This window comes from Phyllobates terribilis, unplaced genomic scaffold, assembly GCF_046119375.1.
Source record: "Phyllobates terribilis strain yellow unplaced genomic scaffold, ASM4611937v1 Scaffold_56__1_contigs__length_8794411, whole genome shotgun sequence".
In the NCBI taxonomy this organism is placed as follows: Eukaryota; Metazoa; Chordata; class Amphibia; order Anura; family Dendrobatidae; genus Phyllobates; species Phyllobates terribilis.
This window is the reverse complement of record NW_027362816.1, coordinates 3,461,783-3,489,236: the sequence shown is the minus strand read 5'-3', so window position 1 is coordinate 3,489,236 and position 27,454 is coordinate 3,461,783. Positions and strand designations below refer to the sequence as shown.

The 27,454-nt window shown below is 42.0% G+C and overlaps 1 protein-coding gene across 4 annotated transcripts in view; it reads left to right on the top strand.

Annotated features, from left to right (window-relative positions):
• Positions 1–11,360, top strand: part of LOC141192235 (uncharacterized) — a 634,767-nt gene extending 623,407 nt beyond the window's left edge. For 3 of the 4 annotated variants that reach the window (XM_073661727.1, XM_073661726.1, XM_073661725.1), the window contains 7 exons: positions 2,066–2,223; positions 4,708–4,857; positions 4,987–5,163; positions 5,237–5,360; positions 5,443–5,540; positions 5,738–5,828; positions 8,837–11,360. In XM_073661727.1, coding sequence (XP_073517828.1) covers positions 2,066–2,223; positions 4,708–4,857; positions 4,987–5,163; positions 5,237–5,360; positions 5,443–5,540; positions 5,738–5,828; positions 8,837–10,782 — 2,744 coding nt within the window. In that variant the 3' untranslated portion in view covers positions 10,783–11,360. The remainder of the gene's footprint in view (positions 1–2,065; positions 2,224–4,707; positions 4,858–4,986; positions 5,164–5,236; positions 5,361–5,442; positions 5,541–5,737; positions 5,829–8,836) is intronic. The other variant, XM_073661728.1, reaches the window with a different exon arrangement.
• Positions 11,361–27,454: the final 16,094 nt, after the last annotated feature.

Sequence of the window (27,454 nt, the reverse complement as noted above, 5' to 3'; positions counted from 1 at the left end):
GGAGCCAGACTGCGCGTCACACATGCGCAGTCTATCGAGGCTTCGGACAGAGGGACTCTTAGCCGATTATATTATAGATAACTTTTGAATTCTTCACAAAGGATTATAGGAAACAAATGGACCTTACAAATAATATTCTAACTTCTCTTGAATCCGACAATCCCCTATATATGGTTGTACACTACTGTCTGGGCACATGGCAGGTTAAAAAGGGAAGGAGCGGCATTTAGCTATTTGAATGCAGATTTTGCTGGGATAGTGTGCAGACACAATGTATTGGGGACACTGTTCGTTGTCACCTGGCAGCTCAAAAGATGGCTACCACAAACAGGCTTGGCGCTATCTACTCCATTTTCCAGATCCCAGGGTTTGCCTTGCTCATCATCCTTTAACCCCTCTTCATGTATTTGGACTTAGACAGAGACCCCCTAAGCTTGGGCCACAGTGTTACCTAATGTTCTGTGGTGTGAGATGGCAAGAAGAATAGTCAGATAGCCGGGTCAGAACATGGAGGTCAGAGAAAAGCCGTTAGCTGAGCACATAGGACTGAACCAGAGGAGAACAAGGCTGTATCTGGCAGCTTCCAGCAATATGCTTCCAGTTTTAGTAGGGTGCGGTGCTTTCCAGTTGGCTGAAGCAGGGAGCAGATTACTCCAGCTGGACAGCACACACACCCACACTGCCAGACTGGATGGTACTACAGGTCCCAGCAACCCTAATCTTAGTGGCTGGACAGAGCCTGCGCTGCCCAGAGCTTCTGGTTCTATCGTCTCCTCCATCACCAATGCCGCCTGCAGGATGAATAAGGAGGTGAGAGAAGCAGACGTCGCAGGAGCAGATCCCAGAGGAGATGGGACACACCATTTACAGAAGCCCTAATGTGACCAAATTGCAGAAAACCAGAGCAGTAGAAATCCCCATAAAGTGACTACATTTTGGAAATTATAACCCTCAGTGATATAATCTATAGGAGTAGTGACTATTTTGACTCCACAGTCACTTTCTGGAAATTAGCACACAGTGGATGTTGGAGAGTGAAAATTACAAATATATAATTTCATTACCCAACACATAGTGCCCAGATTGTGCTCCAGGAGACACACACCATCAATTAAGTGGGTTCTTCTCACTATAGTAATGTCAAATACATGGTTGCTGAGTGAGCACACTGCAAGGCTCAGAAGCGAGGGGGAGATCTGACTTTGGGAGAGTGGATATTGCTGGATTGGTTTATGGAAGCCATGTTGCTTTTCAAAAGCCTTTGAACCACTAATGATGTGGAAACTTCTGTTTTTCCACTGACAGATGATGGACCTGAGTGGGGACTTGGTTTTTGTGAGATAAGTAGAAGTTTTTATTGATATTATTTTTGCCTACATAACATTGCTTGGTGGCTTTTTATTCCATATTTGGAGGCAGAATGAACAAACAGTTGAACACTACGATCCACTGGTTCATCCTATGAGGTTTTCTATTAGACTGTGAACTGTTATTGTCTTGGTGAATAATGATGGCTAACATAGGGCAAAATAAAAAAAATCACAGAAAAAGATACAGCCTTACCAACACAAATCATATAACAAATGCACTAGCAGGATGCCGCAGACACCCATGATAAAGGTGGGGGCAGCGCAGGTGCAAAATACTGATGGAGCAACCACTCACAATCATACCAATTCATGGAGAGGATGGTTGCCTAGTATTAAAGATGCACACAGATGAAGCTTGAATAGGACGCCAGTCACACAGGTAGGTTTGATGCACAGTGTCTGACTTAGGATACTGATGATGTCCATACTATTACATCAGGAAGGCTGCCCAGCACTATATAAGTGCACCCCACATGGACAGACACCCCAGTACACCCAACCAACACTAAAATGCTAATGCATTTGTTATCTGATTTGGTGTTGGTAAGGCTGATTTTTTCTGTGATGTTTTCTTGGTAGATAATGATACTTTTACGTAAAGTACATTTTTACGGAGAGTTTAAGTAGAAATATTCAACATTATAAATTTTAAGGATGTGTTATTCATAAATAATAATTGGTTTTATTCTTGGCAGATGACTGTACCAGGAGATCAGAGGAACAGCTGACATCTTCAATTTTTAAATCAGATGATTTTGAGATCACACAAGATACAATTGAAGTGAATGACATTACTCCAGATATACCATCATCCCTTCACAGCAAAGATCTGTCATCTGATCATTTGAAACAGGTCCTGTCTTCTGATTCATTACCGACTACTAAGGAAAATCAAAGTCACAAAATAAGCATTAAAAAACAAATTGCTCCTAAAGCAAAGAAATCATTTTCATGTTCAGAATATGGAAATAGTTTTTCCCTCGAAAAGTCTTTTCTTAAACATCAAAACATTCACACAGCAGAGAATAGATTTTTTTTATTTCAAGTGTGGGAATTTTTTTTAACCAGAAATCAAATTTTGTTAATCACCAGAGAAGTCGCACACAGAAGAAGCCATTTTCCTGTTCAGAAAGTGGAAAATGTTTTACTGAGAAATCAAGTTTAACCAAATATCAGAGAACTCACACAGGGGAGAAGCCTTTTTCCTGTTCAGAATGTGGGAAATGTTTTAGCCGGAAATCTCTGGTGCTTAACCAAACCTGAACTCACACAGTGGAGAAGCCTTTTTTCTGTTCAGACATGAAACCTAACGTGATGGAAGATTACAGTCCGGGGAAGATGGGAAACATTCATATACAGTCATGGCCAAAAGTATTGAGAATGACACCAAAATTATATTTTCACATGATCTTCTGGCCTCTGGTTTTTATTAGTGTTTGTCTGATGTTTATATCACATACAGAAATATAATTGCAATCATATTATGAGTACCAATAGGTTATATTGACAGTTAGAATGAGTTAATGCAACAAGTCAATATTTGAGGGTTGCCCCTTCTTCTTCAAGACCTCTGTAATTCTCCCTGGCATGCTCTCAATCAACTTTTGGACCAAATCCTGACTGATAGCAGTCCATTCTTGCATAATCAATGCTTGCATTTTGCCAGAATTTGTTGGTTTTTGTTTGTCCACCCGTCTCTTGATGATTGACCACAAGTTCTCAATGGGATTAAGATCTGGGGAGTTTCCAGGCCATGGACCCAAAATCTCTATGTTTTGTTCCATGAGCCATTTAGTTATCACCTTTGCTTTATGGCAAGGTGCTCCATCATGCTGGAAAAGGCATTGTTGGGCGCCAAACTGCTCTTGGACGGTTGGGAGAAGTTGCTCTTGGAGGACATTCTGGTACCATTCTTTATTCATGGCTGTGTTTTTAGGCAAGACTGTGAGTGAGCCGATTCCCTTGGCTGAGAAGCAACCCCACACATGAATGGTTTCAGGATGCTTTACAGTTGGCATGAGACAAGACTGGTGGTAGCGCTCACCTCTTCTTCTCCGAATAAGCTGTTTTCCAGATGTCCCAAACAATCGAAAAGGGGATTCATCAGAGAAAATGACTTTGCCCCAGTCCTCAGCAGTCCACTCCCTGTACCTTTTGCAGAATATCAGTCGGTCCCTGATGTTTTTTCTGGAGAGAAGTGGCTTCTTTGCTGCCCTCCTTGAAACCAGCCCTTGCTCAAAGAGTCTTCGCCTCACAGTGCATGCAGAAGCACTCACACCAGCCTGCTGCCATTCCTGAGCAAGCTCGGCACTGCTGGTAGTCCGATCCCGCAGCTGAAACAGTTTTAAAATACGGTCCTGGCGCTTGCTGGTCTTTCTTGGGCGCCCTGGAGCCTTTTTGACAACAATGGAAGCTCTCTCCTTGAAGTTCTTGATGATGCGATAGATTGTTGACTGAGGTGCAATCTTTGTAGCTGCGATACTCTTCCCTGTTAGGCCATTTTTGTGCAGTGCAATGATGGCTGCACGTGTTTCTTTAGAGATAACCATGGTTAACTGAAGAGAAACAATGATACCAAGAACCAGCCTCCTTTTAAAGTGTCCAGTGATGTCATTCTTACTTAATCATGACTGATTGATCGCCAGCCCTGTCCTCATCAACACCCACACCTGTGTTAATGGATCAATCACTAAAACGATGTTAGCTGCTCCTTTTAAGGCAGGACTGCAATGATGTTGAAATGTGTTTTGGGGGTTAAAGTTCATTTTCTGGGCAAATATTGACTTTGCAAGTACAGTAATTGCTGTTAAGCTGATCACTCTTTGACATTCAGGAGTATATGCAAATTGCCATTACAAAAAATGAAGCAGTAAACTTTGGAAAAATTACTATTTGTCTCATTCTCAATACTTTTGGCCATGACTGTAGACGGCCGGTGGAGATGTAATCAGTGAAGAAATCTGGCTAAATATGTTTCTAGAGCCGTAGTAGAAGATGAAGATGTCGTCCTCCTCATGAAGTAGTTATTTCTCATGTTACGTGTAATGAATATCTCCTGCAGTATTGCTAATGCCGATTGCAGTGTCGGTAAATGAGACGAGAATTAGCTTTATGGAAGATGAGTCTTTGAGAAATGTATTCAGCTACAGACTCCAAGGAAGAAACTGCTTGTTGTCTGTGGCCTAAAATATATAGGTTTTATTAGTAGATGTAAAGAAGAAAACTAAATACTGTAAAATAATAAATCTCCTCATATGTTTCCCTTGTTATCTCCAGTAATTGTATTATCACACAAGATTTTTATGATGTTACATCGGCTCATCATCTTCTCATTTAGGTCTCTACAATATCGGATCCTCTCAGTGAAGATCTTCTATTTAAGAGAATTTTCCTTATGGACCCATCAAAGATGGATATGGACAGAGACAAGATGGCGGAGAGGATATTCCACCTCACCCTAGAGATCCTCTTTCGGCTTACTGGAGAGGTGAGAGATTCTAATGACGTCACATTGCATCATTCTTATCTATGGGAATAACACATGGACAGAACTGGAGAGGTGAGGACTCTTGAAATGTCTGGAGTGAGATTGATTTATATGTCTTTCCATAACCAGGATTACATATTAGTGAAGACCTCTAGTGAGCGCTGTGAGGACCCTGTGTCTGAGGGATGGGAAAGACCCCTGAGCCCAATCACAGGGCATCCATCTCACCCCTTCATACTTGAGGACATCAATGACCAGAAGATCGTAGAACTCGCCTACAAAATGATTGAGCTGCTGACTGGAGAGGTGGGAATGCTGGGACATTATACAGTAACGCTATGAAAGGATCGGGGGATGACGGTATCATTGTATGTGTCAGGTTCCTATAAGATGTCAGGATGTCACTGTCTATTTCTCCATGGAGGAGTGGGAGTATTTAGAAGGACACAAAGATCTGTACAAGGACGTCATGATGGAGGTTCCCCAGTCCCTCACATCACCAGGTAATAGACAGGACTGAATATACACGGCCTATAATTATCTGTATGTAAAGAATGAATTCAGTCCTGTATGTGTTTCCTCCAGATCTATCCAGTAAGAGGACAACACCAGACAGATGTCCCCATCCTCTTCTTCCTCAGGACTGTAAACAAGAAGATCCCAATGTTCCTCAGGATCATCAGGTAGATGGAGAGAAGGTGTCATGAGATCTCCCCTATGATGTGTAGACGGCTGTGAAGGTCTTGTGTTCAGTTTTGTTTTATCCACCAGTATTACGTGGTTTATACTTGTGTAAAGAGAACAGTGGAGATGTCAGGATTAGAGCTGATCATAGATGGGACTTCTCATCAGTCTGTGACTTTTATAATATTTGTTTCAGGGTGAAGATCTGCCCCATATTAATACTATAGAGTCATATGTGAGGAGTGATGAGCGGTGTAAAGAGGAGATTCCTACATATGACTACCCAGGTGAGTAGTAACCACTAAATGCAGAGAAGTCACAGTTTTATCTCAGTCACCGGCTGTGGCTGCTTTATCGGTGGTGTAGTCCGGCCGTATCACAATCATATGATCACCATTTTTCCTCTAGACCACAGCATTCTCCTCCACCCAAAACTGTTCAAATGATTTTGGGCATTGAAACCCTTTTCCATAGAACTTACAACCTGGAGGATCCACCTACTCCCTGGGATTAGGAGACGCTGACCGTTACCTGCCCAGATCTGTAAACCACAAAGCCAGAAAATCACTTGAAGAAAAATATAATGATGGGCCTGTAAGAGAAAGCGGGGGGTAATGATGGTGTTCCTTCCTAGATCCCTGATATCTTATTGGATGAATCTACCTTCTCTCCCTTCTGTGCTGCTGAATGTGCTCATATGGTCCCTACAAGACCAGGTCCAGTCTTTCTGGCTGAACGTCACTTTTATGATCTACAACATTAAATGTGCAGTGAGGGCCAAGTGTGAATTTCTGTACAATAACAGCAGAGTTTCCCTTTATCCTGACTTTTCAGTTTCTTTTAAAACCGACTAACTTCAAACCAGATTGTGATAAACTAAAAAAAAAACATTACACCTGCGCCATGATAGATCTCTAAGCTAAATTTAAGACACCTCAGCTCTGCACTATTATGAAAAGTTCTCTTTGAATGTCTAATATTTCTTCTTGAAACTCGTCTGACAGAGCCCCATACTCCAATTACCCCAGAGAGGTTTCACCACTAGTTACTCACTACTTACTGATGGAGACTGTTGAGTTTGATCATTTCAGTAGATGTGTTATGGTCTATACTCACAGTTTTGACTATAGTAGTTAGTGCCCAAAATAGTCTGATTTAACCCCTTCCTGCAGCCAGTTTTGTGTTCCTATCTGGGCCCATTTTTCAAATCTGACATGTGTCACTTTATATGGTGATAACTTTGGAATTCTTCACAAAGGATAATAGGAAACAAATGGACCTTACAAATAATATTCCAACTTCTCTTGAATCCCACAATCCCCTATATACGGTTGTACACTACTGTCTGGGCACATGGCAGGTTAAGAAAGGAAGGAGCGGCATTTAGCTATTTGAAAGCAGATTTTGCTGGGATAGTTTGCAGACACAATGTATTGGGGACACTGTTCATGGTCACCTGGCAGCTCAAAAGATGGCTACCACAAACAGGCTTGGCACTATCTACTCCATTTTCCAGATCCCAGGGTTTGCCTTGCTCATCATCCTTTAACCACTCTACATGGATTTGGACTTAGACAGAGACCCCCTAAGCTTGGGCCACAGTGTTACCTAATGTTCTGTGGTGTGAGATGGCAAGAAGAATAGTCAGATAGCCGGGTCAGAACATGGAGGTCAGAGAAAATACGAAACCACACAAAAGTAGTCAGTAAACGGGTCGGAGTCACAACAGGAAACAAATACACAAGCCGGGAGCTGAGCACAGAGGACTGAACCAGAGGAGAACAAGGCTGTATCTGGCAGCTTCCAGCAATATGCTTCCAGCTTTAGTAGGGTACGGTGCTTTCCAATTGGCTGAAGTAGTGAGCAGATTACTCCAGCTGGACAGCACACACACCCATACTGCCAGACTGGATGGTACTACAGGTCCCAGGCACCCTAATCTTAGTGGCTGGACAGAGCCTGCGCCGCTGAGAGCTTCTGGTTCTGACATCTCCTCCATCACCAGCGCCGCCTGCAGGATGAATAAGACGGCGCCTGGTGAGAGAAGCAGACGTCGCAGGAGCAGATCCCAGAGGAGATGGGACACACCATTTACAGAAGCCCTAATGTGACCAAATTGCAGAAAACCTGAGAAGTAAAAATCCCCATAAAGTGACTTCATATTGGAAATTATAACTCTCAGTGAAATAATCTATAGGAGTAGTGACTATTTTGACTCCACAGGCACTTTCCGGAAATTAGCACGCAGTGGATGATGGAGAGTGAAAATTACAAATATATAATTTCATTACCCAACACATAGTGCCCAGATTGTGCTCCAGGAAACACACACCATAAATTAAGTGGGTTCTTCTCACTAGTAATGTCAAATACACGGATGCTAAATGTGGTTTGGGCGCACTGCAAGGCTCAGAAGTGAGGGGGAGATCTGACTTTGGGAGAGTGGATATTGCTGGATTGGTTTATGGAAGCCATGTTGCTTTTCAAAAGCCTTTGAGCCACTAATAATGTGGAAACCTCTGGTTTTCCACTGACAGATGATGGACCTGAGTGGGGACTTGTTTTTTGTAAGATGAGTAGAAGTTTTTATTGGTATTATTTTTGCCTACATAACATTGTTTGGTGGCTTTTTATTCCATATTAGGGAGGCAGAATTAACAAACAGTTGAACACCACGCTCTACTGGTTCATCCTATGAGGTTTTCTATTAGACTGTGAACTGTTATTGTCTTGGTGAATAATGATGGCTAACATAGGGCAAAATAAAAAAAATCACAGAAAAAGATACAGCCTTACCAACACCAATCATATAAGAAATGCACTAGCAGGATGCCGCAGACCCCCATGATAAAGGTGGGGGCAGCGCAGGTGCAAAATACTGATGGAGCAACCACTCACAATCGTACCAATTCATGGAGGGGGTGGTTGCCTAGTATTAAAGATGCACACAGATGAAGCTTGCATAGGACGCCAGTCACACAGGTAGGTGTGATGCACAGTGTCTGGCTTAGCCTAATGATGCCCATACTATTACATCAGGAAGGTTGCCCAGCACTATATAAGTGCACCCCACATGGACAGACACCCCAATACACCCAACCAACACTAAAATGCTAATGCATTTGTTATCTGATTTGGTGTTGGTAAGGCTGATTTTTTCTGTGATGTTTTCTTGGTAAATAATGATACTTTTACATAAAGTGCATTTTTACAGAGAGTTTAAGTAGAAATATTCAACAATATAAATTTTAAGGATATGTTATTCATAAATAATAATTGGTTTTATTCTTGGCAGATGACTGTACCAGGAGATCAGGGGGACAGCCGACATCTTCAATTTTTAAATCAGATGATCTTGAGATCCCACAGGATACAATTGAATTGAATGCCATTACTCCAGATATACCATCATCCCTTCACAGCAAAGAGCTATCATCTGATCATTTGAAACAGGTCCTGTCTTCTGATTCATTACCGAATACTAAGGAAAATCAAAGTCACAAAATAAGCATTAAAAAACAAATTGCACCGAAAGCAAAGAAGCCATTTTCATGTTCAGAATATGGAAATAGTTTTTCCCTCGAAAAGTCTTTTCTTAAACATCAAAGCATTCACACAGCAGAGAATAGATTTTTTTGTTTCAAGTGTGGGAAATTTTTTAACCAGAAATCAGATCTTGTTAATCACCAGAGAAGTCACATAGAGGAGAAGCCATTTTCTTTTTCAGAAAGTGGAAAATGTTTTACAGAGAAATCAGGTTTAATCAAATATCAGAGAACTCACACAGGGGAGAAGCCTTATTCATGTTCAGAATGTGGGAAGTGTTTTAGCCGGAAATCAGATTTGGTTGAGCATAAGAGAACTCACACAGGGGAGAAGCCTTTTTCCTGTTCAGAATGTGGAAAATGTTTTAGATTGATATCAAGTTTTATCAGACATCAGAGAACTCACACAAGGGAGAAGCCTTTTTCATGTTCAGAATGTGGGAAATGTTTTAGCCGGAAATCATATTTGGTTGAGCATAAAAGAACTCACACAGGGGAGAAGCCTTTTTCCTGTTCAGAATGTGGAAAATGTTTTAGATTGAAATCAAGTTTTATCAGACATCAGAGAACTCACACAGGGGAGAAGCCTTTTTCATGTTCCATATGTGGGAAATGTTTTACAGTGAAATCAAGTTTTATCAGCCATCAGAGAATTCACACAGGGGAGAAGCCTTTTTCCTGTTCAGAATGTGGAAAATGTTTCAGATTGAAATCAAGTTTTAGCAGACATCAGAGAACTCACACAGGGGAGAAGCCTTTTTCCTGTTCAGAATGTGGAAAATGTTTTAGATTGAAATCAAGTTTTATCAGCCATCAGAGAATTCACACAGGGGAGAAGCCTTTTTCCTGTTCAGAATGTGGAAAATGTTTTAGATTGAAATCAAGTTTTATCAGCCATCAGAGAATTCACACAGGGGAGAAGCCTTTTTCCTGTTCAGAATGTGGAAAATGTTTTAGATTGAAATCAAGTTTTATCAGCCATCAGAGAATTCACACAGGGGAGAAGCTTTTTTCCTGTTCAGAATGTGGAAAATGTTTCAGATTGAAATCAAGTTTTAGCAGACATCAGAGAACTCACACAGGGGAGAAGCCTTTTTCCTGTTCAGAATGTGGAAAATGTTTTAGATTGAAATCAAGTTTTATCAGCCATCAGAGAATTCACACAGGGGAGAAGCCTTTTTCCTGTTCAGAATGTGGAAAATGTTTTAGCCGGAAATCAGATTTGGTTAAGCATAAGAGAACTCACACAGGGGAGAAGCCTTTTTCCTGTTCAGATTGTGGAAAATGTTTTAGCCGGAAATCAAATTTGGTTAAGCACCAGAGAATTCACACAGGGGAGAAGCCTTTTTCCTGTTCAGAATGTGGGAAATGTTTTAGCTGGAAATCAGTTTTGGTTACGCACAAGAGAAAGCACACAGGGGAGAAGCTTTTTTCCTGTTCAGAATGTGGGAAATGTTTTAGCTGGAAATCAGTTTTGGTTACGCACAAGAAAAATCACACAAGGGAGAAGCCTTTGTCCTGTTCAGAATGTGGGAAATGTTTTAGCTGGAAATCAGATTTGGTTAAGCACCAGAGAACTCACACAGGGGAGAAACCTTTTTCCTGTTCAGAATGTGGGAAATGTTTTGTGAAGAAATCATCACTTCTTAGTCACCAGAGAACTCACACAGACGAGAAGCCATTTTCATGTTCTTAATGCGGGAAATGTTTTACACGGAGATCAACTCTTAACAAACTTCAGAGACGTCACACAGGGGAGAAGCCTTTTTCATTTTTAACCGAAAATTATATCTTCATAAAGGGGTTGTCCACTACTAGACCAACTCCTTCTCATTCCTCATGTTTAGCCTTTTTAAAATAAAAACTCATACGCACTTCCTGTTCTGGCGCAGTTCCATTGGTGTCACAACTCGTGTTTCCGTAAGGATGTTACATCACACAAGATTGTTACATCACACAATCCTGCTGCCAATCAACGCCACCTTTAGACGTATTGTACATCAACAGGAAGGACATGGCCTGGACACAGCATCAAGAGAACGCACACACTGAGAGCACTCTCTTCAGACCATGTTCCTGGGGCAATTATAAGCAATTTACAGCCTCAAACATGACGTTCGATATGGGAAAGAAAGAAGAGATCGGAGGTTAATCTGAGGTCCTCCACCTCTGTCAGCATGTCTGGTATGCAGCGTTTCTTATGGAAGGTCTTATCTTCCTGCTCCGGAGCCATTACTGCCTCACCTCAGCGTGGAAAAAGAAGCAGTCTTAACCCTCATGATGCCAGACTGTCAGTCCTGCACCAACTTCTCTCTTAATGTCGGCCTCACGAGAAAACAGCTCCACAAATCTCCCTGTACTCTCACCAAAGCCCACATACTGAGCAGTGCTTGCTTCACAGGGACATTTACCCCCCAGCCACGGGTTATTCTGATATGGGGAACAACATAACTTATTTGTATATCAGATTGCGTCTAGCCCTACTAAAGAAGATATGGAGTAATATAGTCAGAGGCTGGAGACCACATACAATACTGAAATACGTCCCCTCACTTCTATCCTGTCACAGCTTACTGACAAGTTACAGAGATTAGAGGATAATGTCCAAGTTAGAGGCCATCATAATGCTCAGAAACTAACACTAGATCTTCACAGGCAGTAAATAAACCATCTGTTTAATATGGTTGATGATCAAGAAAATCACAATAATATCTGGATAAGGGGTATACCTGAAAGCATCAATGCACAAGTGATTATGCCAACACTGCAATCATTATTCACTAATATTCTTGGTAATCCTATTGATAAGGAGGTGGAGATTTATAAGGCGCACCGTACAATAGGCAATCATGGCCCAGATCCTGAGCGTCCAAGGAGCACTATCTCTCGCATACATTTTTTCAATGTAAAAGAGGCCATTGTGAGGAAAGCAGAGGAGTTGGATCCTGGTGATTTCAATGGAAAACGCATATAATTGCTCACACATCTATCCTGAATGACACTTGCTAAAAGAAGGGTATTGAAACCACTACTTGATGCCATCCGGGAAAATGGCCTGATGTACTCCTGGGGGTACCCATTCCAGCTGTATATTTTCAAAGATCCAAGCAACATGAGACCTATTTGTGATGCCCTGGACATTCCATATATCTGACTGGCCACCTGCTCCACCATTGCCACAGAGAGTTCCAGCATGTCACAGAAGGTGTTCAATGGATCAGGAACTTGATGGTGATGCAGCCAGATGGGAAAGGAACCTGGCAATCATATGAGCTCCTGAAATGAATCTTGTCTTCCCTGATGAGAGACAGTTTGCCGATGCTTACTTATTTCTTTAAGCATATAATTAGATATATCTAAATAGAGCATTAGGTGCCACTCTTCCACTATATAGAATGTCTAAGTTCATATAAGATCTTAGACCAGGATATAAGTTGAGTCCACATGATACTACTGTTATATCAGGCTTTATTACTTTACTTGCTTTATATTCCATGGTTCCACCTAATAGGAATCCTAGAACTGAAAGTTTGACTTACGCCTGTAAAGACAACCCCCAGTTAGGGACTTGCATTGGGATCTGCTTGTTTCGCAATTTCCTACTGTTTTGATATATTCATAATCTATACTTCTTAGACACTGAGAGGTAGACGTTACTATCTACCGTCTATACTTCCTCTTTGCTCTTAATCTTTCTCTCTTCCATTCCCCCTTTTTTCATATAGTATGGCACAACTCAAAACTTGTTCATTAAATGTCAGAGGACTTAATGTTCCAGAGAAAGGAGCTCGTGTTTTATCACAGGCATAAACAGCACGTACATTTTCTCTTTCTTCAGGAGTCACACTTTAGAGGCGATCATATACTGTACCTCAGATTACTAATAGATATTATTCATCTTGGTGTCCCAGAAAAATGCTGTTTTGAAGTCTAAGGTGCTGAGTATCGGCCGCCACAGATCACTGCTGCATACTATTGTAGAAACACTGTCTGACACGAAGAGGAGGTATGTGTTTGTTAAGATCTCCATCTACTCCAAAATTTTGACTTTGGCAAACTTCTATCTCCCTAATTGTGACCAAATTAAGACATGCTGTCATTACTTAAACAAACTAAAATATTTTGCGGAGGACCTTATCATCATTGGAGGTGACTTTAATTTTGTCTTGGATCCTTTAGACGCGTCCCTGGGCTGGAGTCACCAATCTAAAACACAAACGAAAGCTTTGCTAATTGTGCTTTGGTCTCAACCGGGCGATGTATGGAGGATACTACATCCAGACGTAAAGAATTATACCTATTATTCTCCTTTACACAATATGCATAGCAGTATAGTCCTTTTCTTAATTATCCGTCACTTGCCTACATGGCAACCTACATCTCAGGTAGGAACTGCTGTATGGTCAGATCATGCTCCTGTATATTGTAACTAGCTATTGAACTTTTCTATGCACGGGTGGCGAGCATTTTTATTGGTATATGGTCTCCCATGCTTGTTATATGTGCTGCCCCCCTCCTGGTATTTCTGCTGCCCCCATCCTGTCCCCACCATCCCATCCTGGTATGCATGGCACCCCTCACCCCCATCCTGATATGCATGGCACCCCTCATCCCCATCCTGGTATGCATAGCACCCCTCATTCCCAATCCTGGTATGCATGGCACCCCTCATTCCCAATCCTGGTATGTATGTTACCCTATCCCTCATCCTGATATGCATGGCACCACTCATCCCCCAATCCTGGTATGCATGGCACCCCATCCCTCATCCTGGTATGCATGGTGCCCCTCATTCCTATCCTGGTATGCATGGTGCCCCTCATCCCTATTCTGGTATGCATGGTGCCCCTCATCCCTATTCTGGCATGTATGGTATCCCTCATCCTGGTATGCATGGCACCCCATCCCTCATCCTAGTATACATGGCACCCCTCATCCCAGAAACCTGGAATGCATGGCACCCAATCCCTTATCCTGGTATGCAATGCACGCTTCATCCCCAATCCTGGTATATATGGCTCCCTCATCCCTATCCTGGTATGCATGGCACCCCATCCCCTATCCTGGTACGTATCGCACCCCTCATCCCTATACTGGTATGCATGGTACCCTTCATCCCTATTCTGGTATGCATGGTACCCCTCATCCTGGTATGCATGGTACCCCTCATCCCTATCCTGGTATGCATGATACCCCGCATTGCTATCCTGGTATGTATGGTACCCCTCATCCCTATCCTGGTATGCATGACACCCCATCCCTCATCCTGGTATACATGGCACCCCTCATCCCAATTCTGGTATGTATGGCTTCCTCATCCCAGAAACCTGGTATGCATGGCACCCAATCCCTCATCCTGGTATGCATGGCACACCTCATCCCCAATCATGGTATATATGGCTTCCTCATCCCTATCCTGGTATGCATGGCACCCCTCATCCCTATCCTGGTATGCATGGCACCCCTCATCCCTATACTGGTATGCATGGTACCCCTCATCCTTATTCTGGTATGCATGGTACCCTTCATCCTGGTATGCATGGTACCCCCTGCATTCCTATCCTGGTATGTATAGTATCCCTCATCCCTATCCTGGTATTCATGGTACCCCATCCCTATCCTGGTATGCATGGTACCCCGCATTCCTATCCTGGTATGCATGGTACCCCATCCCTCATCCTGGTATGCATGGTGCCCTGCATTCCTATCCTGGTATGTAGTGTACCCCTCGTCCCTATCCTGGTATGCATGTTACCCCATCCCTATCCTGGTATGTATGGTACCCCTCATCCCTATTCTGGTATGCATGGCACCCCGCACCCCCCAATCCTGGTATGCTTGGTCCCCTCACCCACCAATCCTTGTATGCATGGCACTCCTCATCCCTATACTGGTATGTATGGCATCCCTCACCCCCCAATCCTGGAATGTGTGGTCCCCCTCATCCTGGTATGCATGGCACCCCATTCCTCATCCTGGTATGCTTGGTTCCCCTCATTCCCCAATCCTGATGTGTTGCCCCCTCACCCGCCAATCCTGGTATGTATGGCTCCCCTCATCCCTTTCACGCTGCACACATACAAAAAAATAAACACTTAATCTCACCTTTCTTTGTGCTCCAGCGCTGCGGTGTTCTGTTCTGCCGGAGGCTGGGGGAGGAGTGCGGCGCCAGAGTACGTGCATGCCCATACTGCGCTGTCTGGCGCCATTTTGCTGAAGACACACTGCAAATAGCGCTATGTGTATGTGCTGATTCCGACACCTTCACTTCTGCCCCGGTCTCCGGCGAAGAGAGGCACCGCGGCAACGCTCCTCCCGGTCAGGTAAGTATGGCGCCGGAGATCGCGGTATGCATTCAGTGTCTACGCATACCATGATCTCCGGCGCCATACACACTCCTCTTACCTGTAACGACTCCATGCCTGCTTCTGTCTGGAGCCAGTCTGCGCAGGCGTGTCGCGCTTGCACAGTCTATAAAGGCTTCAGACAGACACACGCATCCCCGGTTATATTATAGATCTGACTATGCCGGCCTCCACCAAGGCTTCAGATGTTGGAACCTAAATGATAATCTGCTGAAAGACTCGCTCTGTGTCTCAGACCTTCTTGAGACTATAGACTCCTTCAAATATATGAGCATGATGAAACTGCCTTACCATTTAAATGGGAAGCACTCACATGTGTCCTCAGAGGTATAATAATAAAACCTAGATAAAAGCTAAAAAAAGGAGAGAACAGCTAAAGTCTCATTTGCTTGAGCAGATTGATCTCCTTGACAAACAACATAAATGATCTGCTTGCCTCCAGGTATATGTAGACCGGCTTAACACTAGAAGGGAGCTAAAAGTAGTTTCATGGATGGGGTACTCGCAAATATTGTGTAATTTCAGGGCATTTACTTATGGAAGGAACCAAGTGGAAGCTTCCATTCTCGGTACTAGATATGGGGCCTCCTCGAGAAAATGACTTAAAATGTCGTACACTAAAGTTAATATATAAGGTGTGGGATAGGGGTAAAAATATTCTGGGGATTGGAAAGTACACAAACTATACTCCTTTATGGCACACCTATAACTTACCAGAGCTATAGAAGCTAAATAATATTAGTGAGTGGGAGGATAGGGGTACTAGAATAAACGTCATACTGATTGATAGACATCACCCAATAGATACCATTGCTAAAGCAGTGGATACAAAAGGTCTAATATCCCTTATTTATAGGCAGTTACTGGCCCTACATTTGGATAAATATCCTTTGTTAGTTAAGACAAAATGGGAGGAGGATGTGAGTCCGTTATCTGAGGAGCAATGGGGGAAATACTGGATTTGACACCGAATCTTTCATTGTCAGAGTCACAAAGATTGTCCCAAATTCTTCTCATTCATAGGGTATATAGATCCCCAAGTATTTTATTTAAAATTGAAATACAAACGGATGACACATGTCCTAGATGTGGTCAAAAGGACGCCCACCTGATGCATATGACGTGGAAATGTGTAAATATTGGCGACTACTGGAAGGGGGTGATCGCTCTTGTACTATCTGTATTTGGGATACAACTTCAGTTGGAACCTAAAATCTGTATCCTAGGACTCCTGGGAGAAGACGTAGATCCAGACTCCCATATGGCAATAGCTAGCTCAATAATATTATTCCAAGCCAGAAAGTTGTTGGCACTACATTGGATAGACAATTCTCCCCCAACAATAACAGAACTAAAATCCAGGATAAATAACACTCTATGCTTGGAAAGGGGATCTTATATTAAAGGAACGCTCTCAAGAAATCCATACACCTATGGGATCAATGGTTAAATACACCGGGTATTGCTTCAAAGAACCTTCTCAGAAATACTATCCTGGATCGTTTGTACATTTCCTTACAGTAAACCAGGAATGTATATCCTTATATCCAAGGTGTCAGCAAATGATAATCTCAGTCCACACAATTGTCCCTTCTTAGATATATTCTTTTTCTTTTGAAGTCTCAATAGGGAAAAAAATAAGCCGTCAGGAAGTATTCAGATATTTATGTACAAATGTAAAATTACTGTTCCAAAACATTGTACTATAGAGCGATATTGGGATTTATATCATTGTAAACCGGTTCTTGTATTGTTACTGGTTTTTATTTTTATTTTTTTTTGTCACAAAGTTTATTTAAAAAAAGAAAATGTTGGTAATTCTTTGTTTTGTTAAATAAAAATTATCTGATTGAAAAAAAAAAAGGAGCGAAGGTCTTTACTAGATCAAACATATACAAAATGCCAAGGTCACATGTGAAGGTACTCGTACGAATTCACAGATAAATGTGGTCTCTCATTGGCAAGAAGGTTACATCCACACGTGTAAAGGACATACGTATCCAAAATAAAAGGGGCACCCGGGCCAGAAATTCATAACCCCTCTGACATAGCGGAAGCATTTAGTTTCTTTTATAGTTCGCTATATAATATTCATGGACAATACCACGACATGCCACCTAATATTCTTGAAACTAAAAATGACAATTATATTAACCTCTTAACAACATTAGACGTACTAATACGCGTCTGTGCCCTGGGACTTAAGAGCCAGACCCGTATTAGTACGTCATGGCGATCGCCGCCGGGTGTCAGCTGATTGTCACAGCTGACACCTGGTACTATGTGGAGGGAGCGGTCACGCACCGCTCCCAGCACATTAACCCCCGCGATGCTGCGATCGAAGTCGATCGCAGCATTGCGGTGGCAAGGGGAGGTGATCGCAGATACTCACCTCCTCTTCCAGCTTCCAGCGCTGTGTGCCGTGGCTTCCAGGATGTTGCCATGACGACCCGATGTCGTCATGACAACATCCGGGTCACCAGACAGCAGGAAGATTTTTTGGACATGCGCAGTGCATGACAAAAGAATCTTCTCCCTGTGCAGCCCTGACAGCCTGTATAACACAGGAATGGTGCTGCATCCCTGCGCTATACAGGCGATCAGAATAAAAAAAGTGAAAGTCCCATAGTGGGACAAAGTAATAAAGTATAAAAACTATCAGAAAGTGAAAAAAAAAAAAAAATAATCCACCAAAAATAAAAATATAATGTACCCATCAATAAATATTATAAAAAAAAAAAACAAACAATAAAAGTACACATATTTGGTATCGCCGCATCCGGAACAACCTGACCTATAAAACTGTCCCACTAGTTAACCCCTTCAGTGAACATGGTAAAAAAAAAAACGAAGCAAAAAACAATTATTTATCACCCTACCGCCAAACAAAAAATGGAATAACACGCGATCAAAAAGACAAATATAAATAAAAATGGTACCGCTGAAAACGTCATCTCGTCCCGCAAAAAACAAGCCACCATACAGCTCCATTAGCCGAAAAATAAAAAAGTTATAGCTCTCAGAATAAAGCTATGCTAAAAAATAATTTTTTCTATAAAATTGCTTTTATTATGTAAAAGTGCAAAACATAGAAAAACGATATAAATGTGGTACCGCTGTAAACGTACTGACCCGAAGAATAAAGCTGCCTTATCAATTTTACCACACGCAGAACAGAATAAAAAAAAACAATTCCTGAATTGTTGGTTTTTGTTTATTCTGCCTCCCAAAAATCAAAATAAAAAGTGATCAAAAAATGTCACGTACCTGAAAATGGCACCAATAACAACGTCAACTCATCCCGCAAAAAAACGAGCCGTCACATGACTGTCTGCCAAAATCTGGAAAAATTATAGCTCTCAAAATATGGCGATGCAAAAACTAGATTTTACAAAAAATGTGTCTTTTAGTGTGTGACAGCTGTCAGTCATAAAAACCCCATATGATTCTGGTATTACTGTAATCACACCGACCCGAAGAATAAAGTCGTCTAATCACTTATACCGCACGAGGAACGGCGTAAAAAATAAACTCTCGGGTTAGGGTTGGGCTAGGGTTAGGGCTGGGTTTGGGGTTAGGGTTGTGATGGGGTTGGGATTTTTTTCAAAAGTAAGAAAAAAAGATGACGATATGGCGACTAGTGTTGAGCGCAAGTGCTCGCTACTTGAGTTTGCATCGGGTGCTCTGGTATGCATTGAGTATCGTGGGTATTTGAGTGACATGCTCGAGTCTCCGCCCCATATGCTTCGCGGCCAAAAAAACTTTGCGGGGATTGCCTGCCATGCACGAGCGATCCCCGCATGGTTTTTTTTTGGGTGTCTAATAACCGTGAAACATGCGGAGCAGGGACTCGAGCATGTCACTCGAGCACACGCTGTACATGGTGCATACCTGAGTACCCGATGCAAACTCAAGTAGCGAGCACTTGCGCTCAAGACTAATGACAACTTATTCAATATGATGACCTAATGTTATCAAATTCTGTGTCGTACCTCTGGGTTCAAAATGTTCACTATACACCTTAATAAAATCCTTGAGGGGTATAGTTTCCAAAATGGGGTCACTTGTGGGGGAGCTCCACTGTTTAGGCACATCAGGGGCTCTCCAAACGCGACATGGTGTCCGCTAACAAAGTGAATGGAAAATCGGCTCAAATTGTTAACGGATGCCATGTTGCGTTTGGAGAGCCCCTGCGTGCCTAAACATTGGAGCTCCCCCACAAGTGACCCCATTTTGGAAACTAGACCCCCCAAGGCACCTATCTAGATGCATAGTGAGCACTTGGAACCCCCTGGTGCTTCACATATGGATTCGTAAAAATGAAAAAGTGAAAAAAAAACACTTTTTCATTTTTATGAATCAATTTGTGAAGCACCTGGGTGTTCCAAGTGCTCACTATGCATCTAGGTAGGTGCCTTGGGGGGTCTAGTTTCCAAAATGGGGTCACTTGTGGGGGAGCTCCAATGTTTGGGCACACAGGGGCTCTCCAAACGCAATATGGCGTCCGCTAATTATTCAAGCAAATTTTACAATCAAAAAGTCAAATGGCGGTCCTTCCCTTCCGAGCCCTGCCGTGCACCTAAACAGTGTTTTTCTCCACATATGGGGTATCTGCGTGCCCAGGGGAAATTGCACAACAAATTTTGGGGTCCATTTTTTCTTGTTACCCCTGTGAAAATAAAAAAAATTGGGTCTAAAGTAACATTTTTGTGAAAAAAGTTAAATGTTCATTTTTTTCTTCCACATTCCAAAAATTCCTGTGAAGCACCTGAAGGGTTAATAAAGTTCTTGAATGTGGTTTTGAGCACCTTGAGGGGTTCAGTTTTAGAATGGTGTCACTTTTGGGTATTTTCTGTCATAAAGACGTCTCAAAGTGACTTCAAATGTGATGTGGTCCCTAAAAAAATGGTTTTGTAAATTTTGTTGGAAAAATGAGAAATCGCTGGTCAACTTTTAACCCTTATAGCTCACTAACAAAAAAAAATGTTGGTTCCAAAATTGTGCTGATGTAAATTAGACAAGTGGGAAATGTTATTTATTAACTCTTTTGTGTGACATATCGCTCTGATTTAAGGGCATAAAAATTAAAATTTTGAAAATTGCTAAATTTTCGCCAAATTTCCATTTTTTTCACAAATAAACGCAAGTGATATCGAAGAAATTTTACCACAATCATGAAGTACAATATGTCACGAAAAAACAATCTCAGAATCAGGGGGATCCGTAGAAGCGTTCCAGAGTAATTACCTCATAAAGTGACAGTGGTCAGAATTGTAAAAATTGGCCTGGTCATTAACGTGCAAACCACCCTTGGGGGTTAAGGGGTTAAGGACACTGCCGTTCCTTCCTTACAGACCCCTGAGCAGTAGATACTAGACAAAGCTTTTGCTGAATAAGAGATAGGAGAGGCCATTAAATCATTCCCTATCGGGAGGAGCCCTGGGGCAGATGGATTCAATAATAGATTTTATAAGATGTTTGCACCTCTGTTATTACAATTTTTAGCCAAAGTGTTCAATGATATCTCAGAAGACTCCCCCTTTTGCCCCCCAATCACTTAAGGCTCATATAATGGTTTCATCAAAGCCTGGAAAAGAACCAAATACCTGCCCTAATATTCGTCCAATATCATTAAATAATGTAGACGTCAAAATATTCTCTAAAGTGATTACATCACGGCTCTCCCACTATCTACCCTCAATTGTCAGCAATGATCAGGTTGGCTTCATTAAGGGTAGAGAAGCTCGTGATAATAAAAATAAAACGTTGTTAATTTCACATGCAAAAAAACAGGGGCTCCCAATGTGCCTTGTTTCTGTCTACACTAAAAAAGCATTTGACACAGTGCATTGGACTTTCTTGAAGAGCACCTTATGACAAATTAGGTTGGACTCTTTCTTGTTACCTAAAATTCTATCCTTTTACACTGACCCTAAAGCGATAGGGTAAACGGCCTTCTATCTGACACATTTTCTATTAAAAAGGGGACGAGACCAGGGTGTCCCTTATCACCTCTGCTATACACATTGGTGATGGAACATTTAGCGGTAGCATTACACACAAATCCAGATATTAGTGGAGTTACTATAGACTCACATCACTATAAACTAGCTCTACATGCAGATGACTTGTTGCTCTATGTTTCAAACCCAATGATCTCATTTCCCTCTATAATAAAGGAATTTGAATAACTCGGCCATGTAAGCAATTTTAAAGCCAACTACTCTAAAACAGAAGCCATGAACATAACTTTTAACCCTGAACTGACACAATAACTAATTTCTAACTTCCCCTTTAAGTGGCAGAAAGACACAATTAAGTACCTGGGTATACAAATTCTGGGGAACTTGGATGATCTGTATCATTTAAATTATATCACCCATCCTTGAACAAATGGTTGAAAATCGAATGAATTATAACTTGAAACCAATGCTCTGCTTTGGTTGTATTAGTGAGATCAAAATGGACATTTTACCAGATCTTCTTTATATATTTCAGACCGTTCCGGTCTGCGTTCCTCAGACCTTTTTCTCCCGTCTCAACAATTCTAACAGCAAGTTTGTGTGGGGAACATCGAGGCCTAGGATACGTGTTACAATATTGTGAAGAAACAGGAGGGAGGGTTAGGGAGCTGCAACGCTGAATCCAAACAGGGTGAAGATAGTCCACTGAAGGGTGCCGGTCCGGCTGGTGAGCACAGACATATGAAGAAAACGAGAAGGAGAAAATCAGCACTCCAACAGGAAAAATATGAGAAAAATGTATTGGATCATTTAAAGAAAAACAAAAAATGTAAAATTCTTATGTGTTTCTGGCGCTAGGGTTGCGCCCATAGTTATAGCAGATGAGAAAAGGACAATGAAGTCATATATATATATATACAAGCACAATGGAGACACATGATACGAAATGAGAAATCAATTAGACATGCAAAAGGTGTGAAGAAAATCCCGGACACAGTTCACATTGAAGACAACGAGATCAAATACAGACAAGATGATCATTACAAGCGTCACACAACAAGCCAGAAATGCAAAACACCATGATGGTGAAAAATAAGATAGAATTAGACCTCATACTCTTATTCATGCATATCCGTATCCCCCTCTGTATATAAACTGTTTATTGCAGGACATTTGTGTGAAGACCACCGGTGTTAGTTGCCAGGGGATTATCCCATATAGGAACACAACACCGGGATTAAGTGTACAGGTGTGAGATCACAGGGTCAGAACATCACAAATGCCATCAACTATAGCAACGGAAGGTGGGAGGATATACTGATTATAGAGGGACAGGAACATGTATACATGAGATGGATGATAGATTCAGTATAGAGCATCGCAATAACAATGTCCAATAAACAGAGAAAACGCATCAATGTCTAAATTGTGAATAGAAGTATTGTTCTTATCCATCTGACACACGTAAAAATATAATATAAAATAATATGCACAATAACCAATATAGAGAAACTATAAACCTATAACAATGAACATATAAAGGGGGAAAAAATATGCAAATCAAAATTGATTACGTAGTAGAAAATTTACAAGGAAATCCACCCGCATCTGATCTGGTGCAAAGTATAATATCCTGGCAAAGGATCATAGAGCCGCAGATATACCAAGCATTATCTGTCATATCAACGGGAGGCAAATAGATGCATCATTGTAAAACAGACAAGAACAAGTACAGAACACTGGTGAGATTACTGTGGAGCATTGTAATGGCGAATCAGATTACTGTGGAGCATTGTAATGGCGAATCAGATTACTGTGGAGCATTGTAATGGCGAATCATATTACTGTGGAGCATTGTAATGGCGAATCAGATTATTGTGGAGCATTGTAATGGCGAATCAGATTACTGTGGAGCATTGTAATGGCGAATCAGATTACTGTGGAACATTGTAATGGCGAATCAGATTACTGTGGAGCATTGTAATGGCGAATCAGATTACTATGGAGCATTGTAATGGCGAATCAGATTAGATGGAGCGTACAAATCCATGATATCCAGGAGCTGAATGTATAACAGATCAATGGCAATTGGAGACGTCTGCATAGAGTCTGATGGAGAACCTGATCGTGAGGCTATAGATGTAGCAAGCATTTCTATCTGTATCAACGAAAAACAGGTAATTACATTAAAATACAACTGACAAAAACAAATGTCTGATGCAGAACTGAATCGTGAAGCTGTGGATGTAGCGGGAATTTCTATCTGTATCAACGAAAAACAAATAATTATATTGCGAAAAAACTGACAAAAATAAATATATGAGAAATGGAAGATAAATAAGCTGCAGAACATTGCAATGGAAATACTCAGTCATTGCTGAAAAATCTTTAAGATATTTGCATAATTTATGTGCGTTGTGCGAAGATGAATCAGCGATGATAGCGCAATATACAGAAAGGCAAATAAGTACACCGGCAAATAATAACCGGAAAAACACAAAATAAATTCAGAAAACCTGGAATGTCACCGTATAGATGGTCTGCTGGGAAGAAACCAGTATGAATTTCATCAATAGATGTAAAACCGGTCATTGCGGAAATTCATTACCCGAAGGGTATTTAGTATTTACACGTCAGATCCAGAAGGCTTCACGCATATTAAGGTGTTTCTGTCTGTTTCCACCCCTTACAGAATAATTAACTTTCTCAAGACCAAAGAAAGAAAAATGTGTGAGATCATTATTCTGTATGGACACAATGTTTTGAGGCCCCGGAGTATGTGCTATTAGAACTATTGATATATGAAATCTGCTCCGGTGCTCTCTATGAATCCTACCAATTTGTATAAAACAATGTTGTCCACTATTCTGGAGGAAGGCATTTATTTGTCGGTGTTTAATAACAAAATTCAGCGCTGGCTGTTACCTGATTATCCCATTTTTCATGGTCTCCCCCAAACACACAAGGGTATCTCCGCCCCCCACCCTTCGCCCTATTATCTCGGGTATGGGTTCATTGAATGAGAATTTAAGCCAATCGCTGGTGAACATTTGTATCCTCTGGTTATTCAAACACCAGGCCATGTGAAAGATTCTACGTCTGTCCTGAGGGTTTTTGACAGGTTCGTGTGGCAGGAAGAATATAGGTTTGTCACCAGCAATGTTGTCAACCTGTATTCCTCCATCCCTCACGCATTGGCCATCATTGCCGTTCAACACTATTTAAATAAATATAGTGGATATTCTGTGAATTTAAAAAGGTTCATTATAACATAAAATATTTGTTGTCCCACAACAATTTTATGTTTGATTCTAAATATTATTTACAAGTACTTGGAGCCCCTATGGGCTCCAAATTCTCACCATCTTTGGCTATTCTGTACATGTCGTGGTGGGAATAAATTTACATTTTTTCTGATGATAATCCATTTTTTGAGCACATTTTTTGGTTTGGTAGATATGTTGATGATGTACTTTTGGTATGGAGAGGTGACCCCCAGTTAGTGTCACAATTTGTTTTGTATTTGAATTCCTATTCCTTAAATTTAAAATTCTCTGTCGGTGAACCTTTGATTTCCACTCCATTTCTGGATATTTTCCTGACAGGGATAGTAACATCTTATAAAGTGGACACCACACTCTATAGAAAACCTTTGTCAGGCAACACATTACTGTTGTCTTCCAATTCTCAACTTACTCTATACAGTTCGCAGGGATGACTCAGTATAGTTGGAGGGAAGCACTCCGATGCCGTTCAGCGAATGTGACTCGTGCTACACAAAATATGTAACTTCCAACATAAGTGCTGATCCATCCTCTGTGGATTCTTCTATGCCTAAGTGAGACCTGCCCACATACCCTGTGATGACATCACGGGGGCTAGTCTCCAGCCTTCATATTTTTATTAGATATCTGTTTTTTGCAATAACTTATCGTGGGTTGATCGTAGAGGCCCGAAAGTGATAACATATTTTCCGTTATGATTTTACCTTTCTCCAGAGACCACACACGGTATAGCTGCAGTTTGCTATTTTGTTACTTTTGTGCCACAGCTCCCTAGAGGGGTTTACAGCGACAGTTAAATATCCATATTGTTCCTTAGCTGACCCTGCCACCCAAAATATAGGCCCCATTATTATCGGACATTATATGGAACTTTAGTTATTCCATATCGGCTTTTGGCCGTCTGCAGGCCTTTGTTACATTCCCTTTGAAGCACTGGGAATACAACCTCAGTTAGCTGTAAATCTATCACAAGCCTGTGTTAATTGGGTTTGGTAGCAGCTTTTGGGCCAGCATTTGCTTGCAAGGCCCTTCTCATGTGTGTGTTGATTTGCATAGAGGTCACTTGCCAAAGTGTCAGCTCTTCTCCCGTGGAAAATTACTATAGGGGAGGAGGGAAGAGGAGTCTGAGAGAGAGACTTCTTAATATCTATGACAGGGGAGAAGAAAAAGATTTTCAATATTTCCATGACAATCTGTTTTTCATTGATACAGATAGAAATGCTTGCTATACCTATAGCCTCATGATCAAGTTTTGCATCAGACTCTATGCAGAAGTATCCCATTGCAATTGATCTGTTATACATCCAACTCCTGGATAGCATGGATGCCATCTAATCTGATTCACCATTGCAATGTTCTACAGCAGGGGTCCCCAAACTACAGCCCGCGGGCCACATGCGGCCCGCGGAGGATTTTTATCCGGCCCGCCCGGCTGTGGGCAGAGGAGAGCGGTGTCAGCGCCGCCCTTCTCCCCCGCTTGCTCAGGGCCCCGGCAGCCGGATACTTACCTCTCCCTGTGCCTCCGCAGATCCGCTGTCTTCCTGGTGCGCGCTCCCTGTGACGCCTCAGGTCAGAGGGTGCGGTGACGTCTTTACACCGCGCCCTCCCCTGAGCCGTCACAGGCAGCGCAGAGTGGGACGCTGGAGTACAGACCTGAGCAGCGGCAGCAGGTGAGGAGGAGGGAGGTGAGTATTGCATTTTTTTTTTTTTAAATGTATGAAGGCATGGGACATAATATTAGGGGTGACATGCTGCATGGGGCATTATATGGGGGAGTGACATGCTGCATGGGGCATTATATGGGGGGGGTGATATGCTGCATGGGGCATTATAACGACAGGGGAGTGATATCCTGCATGGGGCATTATATTGGGGGGTGACATCCTGCATGGGGCATTATAAGGGGGGGAACAGCCTGCCTATTGAGGACCTATGCTGCCTATTGGGGACATTTACCCGCCCATTGAGGACCTATGCAGCCTATTGGGGACATTTACCTCCCCATTGAGGACCTATGCTGCCTATTGGGGACCTATGCTGCCTATTGGGGACATTTACCTGCCTATTGGGGACCTATGCTGCCTATTGGGGACATTTACTTGCCTATTGGGGACATTTACCTGCCTATTGGGGACATTTACCTGCCTATTGGGGACCTATGCTGCCTATTGGGGATATTTACTTGCCTATTGGGGACATTTACCTCCCCATTGAGGACCTATGCTGCCTATTGGGGACATTTACCTGCCTATTGGGGACATTTACCTGCCTATTGGGGACCTATGCTGCCTATTGGGGACATTTACCTGCCTATTGGGGACCTATGCTGCCTATTGGGGATATTTACTTGCCTATTGGGGACATTTACCTGCCTATTGGGGACCTATGCTGCCTATTGGGGACATTTCCCTGCCTATTGGGGACATTTACCTGCCTATTGGGGACATATGCTGCCTATTGGGGATATTTACTTGCCTATTGGGGACATTTACCTCCCCATTGAGGACCTATGCTGCCTATTGGGGACATTTACCTGCCTATTGGGGACATTTAACTGCCTATTGGGGACATTTACCTGCCTATTGAGGACCTATGCTGCCTATTGGGGACATTTACTTGCCTATTGAAATACCGGTTTATCTAACTTTACTTGTTCTTCATTTTAAATATTGTATTTGTTCCTGTATTGTTTTTTTTTACGTCAAAATAAGATATGTGCAGTGTGCATAGGAATTTGTTCATAGTTTTTTTTAAAA